At 40.9% G+C, this 9,104-nt stretch overlaps 1 protein-coding gene across 3 annotated transcripts; it reads left to right on the top strand.

Moving 5' to 3' along the window:
• Positions 1 to 2,715: 2,715 nt before the first annotated feature.
• On the top strand, positions 2,716 to 8,602 carry adirf (adipogenesis regulatory factor). 3 transcript variants are annotated; one of them, XR_011948344.1, is made up of 4 exons: positions 2,716 to 2,990; positions 3,071 to 3,157; positions 5,513 to 5,666; positions 7,173 to 8,602. XR_011948344.1 is itself a non-coding variant. In XM_072512200.1 (3 exons), the coding sequence occupies exons 1-3, from the start codon at positions 2,912 to 2,914 to the stop codon at positions 5,614 to 5,616; spliced, it is 270 nt and encodes an 89-aa protein (XP_072368301.1). In that variant the 5' UTR covers positions 2,719 to 2,911; the 3' UTR covers positions 5,617 to 8,602. The 3 variants fall into 3 exon arrangements, 2 of the variants coding, with proteins under 2 accessions (XP_072368301.1, XP_072368303.1); XM_072512200.1 differs by having other exon boundaries at positions 2,719 to 2,990; positions 5,513 to 8,602; XM_072512202.1 differs by having other exon boundaries at positions 2,727 to 2,990; positions 3,095 to 3,157; positions 5,513 to 8,602.
• The last annotated feature ends 502 nt before the right edge of the window (positions 8,603 to 9,104 follow it).

Here is a 9,104-nt window from a genome sequence, read left to right as displayed (position 1 = left end):
TCCAAGAGGAATACATCAATATCCACACATTTTTTCCACACCAGCAGTGCAGCCAATGACAGCTCATGCTGGACAAACCCAGTATTCAGGCATGCAGCAGCCAGCAGTCTATGCAGCATATTCTCAAACAGACCAGCACTACGGATTGCCCACTAATGGAATCAGGACTGAAGGAGGACTACCGCAAGCGCAATCTGCACTACAGACTGGATGCCTTAGTTACAGCCCAGGATTTGCTGCACCCAAGCCTGGCCAGACGGCATATTCCTATCAGATGCAAGGTTCTAGTTTCACACCATCACCAGGTATTTATGTGAGCAGCAATTCTGTTTCCAATTCAACAAGCTTCAACGGTTCTCAGCAGGATCGCCCTTCCAGCACAGCATGTGGCCAGAACCAGTATGTACAATCTTATCCAACTTCACCATATGGCACATCCATGACCTCGAATTATACTGTTGATGGTCCCTCTTCAACGTCAACACCTTATCAGCTACAAGATGCCATTCGACAGCACCATCACAAACATCGAAAAAAGAAAGGGACTCCAAATCAGACAGCGAAGTGATTTGACCACTTCTTGGTTCCTGTGGCAAACAGGTGGATGGGACCTCCACCACCAGCAAGTACCCCTCCAACTCACATCTGATGCTGAGTTGAGAATATATAATTTCCTCTCCCTCCCCCCCACTTCACCATCATTGAGTCAAAACTCTGGGGCTCCCTATCTAACAGCACAATAGATGTACCGATACTACATGGGCTGTACCAATTCCAGAAGGCTGCAAATGACTACCTTCTTAAGGGCAATTAGAAATGGACAATAAAATCTGGTCTCTCCAAAAATGGCCACATCCTATAAACGAACATAAGAGAAACAAGGAGGAATATGATTTTTTTTTTAAATTTAGAGTACCCAATTATTTTTTTTCCAATTAAGGGGCAATTTAGCATGGGCAATCCACCTACCTGGATTGATAGCGTTCATAACCAAGAGAGACATTTGACCATGATGATTGATGGTTTATGGACTCACACAAATGATTTGGACTTATTATTTAATCACTGTTCCCATTACTTGTATATACCATACCTTATCTACCTGTTCTTTGTTCAATTTTCTTAAAGTGTACAGAAAATATGAACATATAAAAAAGGGGGGATGTGGTGATGTGCATCAATGTAAATGCATGTAGGCTAGCTAGACACTAGAGGGAGCACCAGAAACATCACACACACACGCTCAACCAATAGATCAATTAGATAGGACAGGACCAATAGACATTCACGATACACAAGGAGGTGACACGACCACAGGGGGGCATTACACCAACCCATATATAAAGGACACCACACACATGATCTGCCTCTTTCCAGTGGAGACAGTCAGTGAGTACCAACACAGGATTGATTCAATATTACACCCACCACGTGGATTGCAGCAACTGGTTAGTCAGTCTGGGTAGCTACAGTAGGATTAGCAGTAGTGTCAAACCCGAATAATAGAAGTGTAAATAGTTTAATAAACGTGTTGAAGTTATCTCCACGTCTGAACCTTCCTTTGTCAAGTGCACCACAAGGAAGCCGCTTATGTTACACCTACAACATAACAAATCATATGCATTGTCTGGATTCCAAGGTCTGCTAAATGTCTCAGCTATTAGTAATTGGAAGGAAGTTTGCAGGGCCTTAGCTTGCCTGTTGGCAAGCCTGGGTTATTAAATACAGATGGTCGTTGCATAGCTCTCTTTGAATTCGGACTGTGCAGTCCATAGGTGGTCATTACTGCCTCCTCAGAGATAATGAGGTGCAAGTTTTCCGAAAAATGCTATGTACCTTCTTTTGTTTTGGGGTCATCACAGACAGACATAGGTTCAGGTATTTTGAAGGTTTTTGTTCAGTTTTTAAATTTTAAAAATAGCAATGAGCAGATCTATATATTTTGCAAAAAAACATATGAGGTCTTATTCCCTTGCATGGTGAAGACACTACCTCAAGGCTGAGCAGCAGAGAAGAGTAAGGAGTGGTGGGAGGTAAGCAATATTGCAGAGGTTAGAGATTTGCTTTTGGTAACAAACCAAATATGAAACTGAGCTCATATTCCAAAAAGACAGGTTCGACACATTCCAGCTCAGCTTGAAGGGTCCGCAGCGGGCAGCAGGGCAGCTCCTTTCTCTGTGGTGGAACACTCAGCAATGCAGTTAGAAAGTGATCACACACAGCAGATGGCCTGACTGCAAAATCTGAGCACCAGCAGCCAGCGAGAAAACATGAACCGATGAAAGAAAGGAATGGAAAGTGAACAATTTTGCTGCTATGTTAAAAAAACACCCAATAGTCTAAGTATCCCAGAATAAAAGCCTACATCAATATGTAATTTCTAATGCTGCATAGAGATATCCTCTATAAAGAAACCAAACCATAAACCTGTGTTGCTTTTTTCGAATAGGCTTAGCAATTAGTGCAATTCACAACTAGCCCAACCCATATGGTACTCACTGTTACTGAGCTAGTGTGAACAGCTCGACAAGATCCAGCAATTGCAGCAGCTGTCATTTTCAAACGGAGCCATTTAGGATTTAAATTACGCCACTTTCATTTGCAACGAGCTACAGAGCATGAGCTCAAAGTCCACTGTAAAATGCAAAATCAGCAACTCCATTTGAAAATGCATTCGCTTGCAATTGGTGATAAACAAAACACACGCTAAGCTGCCTTTACTGAAAATCCCATTAATCCCATCCTTTTCAAAGAGAATTGCACCACTAATCATGGTTCGTGTTGCCTTGTCAATTTTTTGCCTTGGGGCATTCACAGCAAAACTATTAAACCCCTTGCACCCGAACAGATTCGCCATGTGTAGTTGCTGTTGGTTCATTTACTGCAATAGAGCAGGGGAGAGCTGACTGGTATGGCATCTATGAAAAAATCCCTTGAAGAGCTGAAGAACACAACGCAGACGGCTGCAAAGGGGATGGCAGGCACAACAGGTTAGTAACTTGACATACAAAACGGAGGGGGCTTCACGTGGAACCTCAGAAGAGTATAATCATGTTACTTCTTTTTAAAGTTAAACTTTTTCCTCACCTTTTAGTGCAGGCAGCTCAAGAGGCAGTTCAACAAGTGGCCGAATCATCCAAGGAAACTACTAGAACAGGTATCTCAGTGAACTTAGGTCTCCACTGCTTCACAACTCAATCTTTCACAACTATTGAAAAGCAGCAATGCAGGTTAAAATGTTCTTTGAAATAGTCTGCTTCTATGAAAGGAATCAAATGACAGAAAACTGGTCAGAAACACTACAACACTGTAAAATTCTAAACCATATATAATAATCTTTATTGTCACAAGTAGGCTGACATTAATCTTTTATAGGGTCTAACTACTATAGTAGGCTGGCATTAACATTGCAATGAAGTTACTGTGAACCTCTTGTCGTCACATTCCGATGCTGGCTTGTGTACACATAGGGAGAATTCACAATGTCCAAATTACCTAACAGCACATCTTTCGGGATTTGTGAGAGGAAACCGGAGCACGCGAAGGAAACCCACGCAGACACAGGGAGAATGTGCACACTTCGCACAGACAATGACCCAAGTTGGGAATCAAACCTGGGACCCTGGAGCTGTGAAGCAACAATGTGCTACTGCACTGTGCTACTGTGACGCCCACTGTTGTTCTTGCAAGGGAAGGTAGAATCATAGAATCATAGCATAGAACCATAGAATACCTACAGTGCAGAGGGAGGCCATTCGACACATTGAGTCTGACCAACCCACCAAAGGAGCACCCTACCCAGGCATACTCTCCCACACTATCCCCATAACCCCACCTCAACATTGGACACTAAAAGGCGTAATTTAGCATAGCCAATCCGATTAACCTAAACATCTATGGACTGCTGGAGGAAAACAGAGCACCCAGAGGAAGCCCACACAGACACAGGGAGAACATGCAGACTCCACACAGGAGGTCACCGGGGTCCCTGGTGCTGTGAGGCAGCAGTGCTAACCACTGTTAATTACTATTGTGAAACATGATTTTCTATTGCAATATATAGTACACAAATATTTTAATGTTATAGACAGAATTTAAAAAGAAAATGCTGGAACTACACAACAGGTCAGGTAGCATCTTTGAAGAGATTCAAGTCAATGGTGGATCCTGCCTGACCTGCTTAGTATTTTCTGCTTTTATTTTAGAATTCCAGCATTCAAAATATTTTGCTTTTACATCATATTGAATTATTTAGTTTGTTGGAAGTTATTAATGAATGTTGCGAACAATGATTTAGCGCTTAACTTTCTGTCTGCTCTGTTAACCGTCAGAATCCAGTTGTTTTTGGCTTCTAATTCAGAGATATGAATAAATTTTTATTCTCTGAACATAAAACAGTAATGTGATAACTGTAATGAGAGGGAGACCAGGGGAGAGATGTGCTCCTAAAATCAACCAGCGATTTAAATTTTGGGAATATTGTTTAATTGAAGTTAAACAAAAACAGAAAATGCTAGAACATTTTCATCAGAGCTTCATCCAGACTCAAAACGTTAGCTTTATTCTCTCTCCACAGATGCTGTCAGACATGCTGAGATTTGCCAGCATTTTCTGCTTTTGTTACTGATTCTAGCATCCGCAGTAATTTTCTTTTATCCTTGTGTTTAATTTAAGTTGTTATGTTCTGAATCACGATGTACATCTAAACTTTTCAGGCAATATTCTTAAAGGGTGTTGCTCTTTTAAATAAAAATAGAAAGCATTGTGTAACAGGCAAAACAGCATCTGAAAGAAAGAGTGACATAAATATAAACACTTCAATCATTAACTTTTTAACACATTTTCTGACCATATTTTTATATTGGCTTCTTCAATGTGTTTTCATGTTTAAATGGTGCCATTAGAGTTTCTACGAACCCATGCTGATTCCTAATGTGGAGCTTTTGGATTATTAGTTGCATCTAACAAATTTGTAGTTATTGACAGAAAAAATAAAACTATTAAAATTAAAATTAATATCACTGTAAATGATCCATCAACTTCCAAATAATACGATAGGCTACACAACCAGGGCAGATTGTGCCCTCTCCCAATATCATATTCACTTCCATTAACAATCACTGAATTGTTAATTATCCTCAGTTTAAATCATCACCAGGCAGCTCTCCCTCTCAAAGGGGAAAGCGACCTATGGTCATCTGGGACTATGGTGACTTCACTTACTTATTATCTATGGGAAACCTGATTAATTTACTTGTGTAATTCAGTAGCCTTTTGGCAAACTGTAGCACTGCTGCTGCCATTGTGGCTATGGTCGCTAATTTAGCATATACCATGGTTTAAACCTGGGAATTTTCTAGACTCCCGGCTCAGCTACTGACTCAACTATCAAGGAAGCCCTAACTTAACTATGTTGGTAGTTTCAGCCGATATAGGGGGACTGTGACTTACCGTGAGTATGTAGATGAATTGGATGCTGCTCACCTATTTTTGTTTTCATGGATGTCCATAGCTACTGAAGAAGCTTCAAAACAGACACAAACTGCTATCAACTCTGTTGCTTCCAAAGCACAGGACAGCATCAAGGGTTTCGGGCAGAGGCTTGTGCAGAAATGAACTTTTGCTTGCATTGTGCAAATCTGAAAATTTTCTATACATATTACAGTGTAAGTCTGAACAATGAATTATATCAGATATAATATTTCGAACTTCAAAACAGAATACAATTTCTAATGAAGCCATAGTTCAGGATTCACATGGACTTGGACAGTTAGAAGATCAATACTGCTTTGCCTTCCATTTTATTCGGGATCATTACTAGCACAAGTTATTTTATGTCATAAGATAATGCAATATTTTTGGAAATGTACTATATTTGATATTCAGCAGAATAAAACAAGCTCTCAAGTTTTATGGCAAAACTTTGTATATGAAACCAAGGAAAACTATAAAATAGTCAAATGTCTGATAGGAGCTGTAATGCAAAACATAAGCAGATAAAAACAGTAGAAAATTAGAATTTAAAATGTGAATTAAATTTATGGATGAACAGGAAACTTTCTTAAGTACATGAGGCGGGATTCTCCGCCCCCCGCCGGGTCGGAGAATCGCCGGGGGCTGGCGTGAATCCCGCCCCCGCCGGTTGCCGAATTCTCCGGCACCGGATATTCGGCGGGGGTGGGAATCGCGCCACGCCGATTGGCGCCCCCCCCCCCAGCGATTCTCCGGCCCGCGATGGGCCGAAGTCCCGCTGCTGGAATGCCTGTCCCGCCAGCAAGAATCAAACCACCTCTCTTACCGGCGGGACAAGGCGGCGCGGGCGGGCTCTGGGGTCCTTGGGGGGGGGGGCGCGGGGCGATCTGGCCCCAGGGGGTGCCCCCACGATGGCCTGGCCCGCGATCGGGGCCCACCGATCCGCGGGCGGGCCTGTGCCGTGGGGCACTCTTTTCCTTCCGCCTTCGCCATGGTCTTCACTATGGCGGAGGCGGAAGAGACCCCCTCCACTGCGCATGTGCGGGGATGCCGTGAGCGGCCACTGACGCACCCGCGCATGCGCCGCACGGCAAAGTCATTTCCGCGCCAGCTGACGGGGCACCAAAGGCCTTTCCCACCAGCTGGCAGGGTGGAAATCAGTCCGGCGCTGGCGTAGCCCCTCAAGGTGAGGGCTCGGCCCCTCAAGATGCGGAGAAATCCGCACCTTTGTGGCGGCGCGATGCCGGACTGATTCGCGCCGTTTTTGGCGCCGGTCGGCGGACATTGTGCCGATTGCGGAGAATCCCGCCCATGATCCCTTGCAGTTGAATGCATAATTCTCCAACATGCTGGACAGGAACCTTCACAAAAAAATAAGTGAATGCAAAAAAAACATTTTATGCGAATGAAGACCACAATAAATGTTCAATAGTAGACCAGAACATAGCAAGATAATTAAGATTTAAAGTGAGAAGTATTTAATCATTTTTGCATGTGATTTATTTTGTACTGATATGGAAAAAGATTATTTCCGAAAAATATGCGCTGAAAAATACTTTTTCTTTCGAAATTAAAGCCTTCAATGGCTTTTAGCCTTTTCCACCTTTAGGGAATTTTGAACAGTGCGCTTTTGCCGATCAAAATAAGGAGTAAGAGTGTTGGTAAATGGAATATTTTACTCATAACAGATCTCATTGTAGGAACAGAAAGAAAAGTGGAATGGGAAAAGGTCATTCAGTTATCGAGACTGGAGAAAATCGCAGTTTGTTTGTAAATAAGAGCTGTTATACATGCTATCACCTACTACACCCTCAATGGAAACATCAGTATGTTGAGAAGAGGATTGAATTCTACACTTGACAGTGAACCAAATTAGATTCTGTCAAGCTAAGATCTGTCTCTCTATTAAAAAGCACAGTACAAGTGCGCAGGAATACCCTGAAATTGCATGATGTCAATAATCCACCACCCTAACATTCATGGATAAAGACTGCATTGAGAGTTGCTAATTTCACTATTACTTTATCTCGATAGTTGCAATTGCACAAGCTATTATCTCTGGAATAATCCCCAACTCTCTAAAGTAAAATATTTTACAATTAAAACCTGAAAAATGAAACAAGGTCTGCTGATGACTTGTTTGCCAAAATTATTATTAAAGTTCACCAGTTAGGAGAGTTAGGATTTTTATCATAGTGTTTCACTAATGTTTATTCTTAGTTTTCCAACAGCTATTTCCTTGGATCTTTGAGAACAGTTTCCTCATTCTCATCAATAATTGTTGAATAATAACTTAAACTAATAATTTATCATCGATATTTCATATTTTTGTCTCTTGCTCATAATACAATTTAATACTGAGATTACATAAATAGACTTGTAAATTACTGATCTGTGTATTACTATTTGTAATAAATTTAAGATCAGAACCCTTTCACTGGGTGTGACATCATTTGAATCCTAATGGATACTTCTTAGAGGGAAGAAGTAGAATCCTTATTGCTACATTTAAAGCTGTTCAAAAACATTTAGGATTAACAGAAACAGCATTTTATCTTTTCTGCATTTTTTCATATATTTCTTATAAACATTGAGTTCCATTAATACTATTTGTGGATTTGGTGGGGAGCTGTGAGAGGAGAGCTTGGGTGTATGTTAACATACTATTACTAATGGTGTTAAAAATCAGTCAAGGATGCATCTTCTTCAGAACATCCATCTGTTCCAGACAAGAAACAGGGAAAGCTGGAAAGCAACACAAAAACCTGAAATGGAATGCAAAAATGGCACTGAGCTTACACAAATTTTAAATCTGGTAACCGTGATTTTCAGTACTGTACAATATATTTTGGTTCTGTGATAAGGATGATTTGAGTTTTATTTTGTTTCCAAGGTGGGTTTTATCAATAGGGTGAACTTACCATTGAGTCTGGTGAACTTACCATTAAGTCAAAAAGACTAAACTCTTGGGTGCAAGGCTGATATAATACTTCTAATTATTAAAGCATAATGTGGTCACTATTATACTGAAAACATCCAATATAATTCAAAATCTATTTGACTTCTGTGCATTTCAAAATGATATACTTAAAAAATGAAGCTTCTGTGTATCAGTACTTCATTGACTGTTGGTGAGGTAAGATTAAACCTTTTTAATACATCACTTTTAATTGTCTGAAAGCACATTTTATCCATGTTGACAATAGCCAATTGTGAGTGGTTCACAGGATTGGCACACAACAATGGAAATTCTGTTAGTAGAAAATAATCTATTGAAACTTACATTGTAGGTGTCGGTTAGCTCAATTGGTTGGACGACTGGTTTATGCCGCCAATAGCGCAGGTTCAATTCCCTTACCGGCTGAGGTTATTCATGAAGGCATGGCCTTCTCAACTTTGCCCCTCTCCTGAGGCGTGGCGACCCTCAGGTTAAATCACCACCAGTCAGCTCTCTCTTTCTCAAAGAAGAGGCATTCATTGCTCCTCTGGGACAGTGACGACATTTCAGTTCGTTTCATGTCTGTGACCATTCATTTGGAAAACGAAGACCAGTATAATAATGTTTGTAAATATTATAGGAGCAAAGGTACTGAAAATTTGCAAAGCAATATTTGAAAACATAGAGGGAATAG

This window comes from Scyliorhinus torazame, chromosome 7 (assembly GCF_047496885.1).
Source record: "Scyliorhinus torazame isolate Kashiwa2021f chromosome 7, sScyTor2.1, whole genome shotgun sequence".
Taxonomy (NCBI): domain Eukaryota; kingdom Metazoa; phylum Chordata; class Chondrichthyes; order Carcharhiniformes; family Scyliorhinidae; genus Scyliorhinus; species Scyliorhinus torazame.
This window is presented reverse-complemented; position numbering and strand designations above follow the sequence as displayed.

Bases quoted from the DNA above. Each gene is read 5' to 3' on its own strand.
- adirf (XM_072512200.1), top strand. From the start codon at position 2,912: ATGGCATCTATGAAAAAATCCCTTGAAGAGCTGAAGAACACAACGCAG. The intron at 2,991-3,070 runs GTTAGTAACTTG...TTCTTTTTAAAG, and splicing joins GGGGATGGCAGGCACAACAG to TTAAACTTTTTCCTCACCTT. The intron at 3,158-5,512 runs GTATCTCAGTGA...GGATGTCCATAG, and splicing joins CAAGGAAACTACTAGAACAG to CTACTGAAGAAGCTTCAAAA.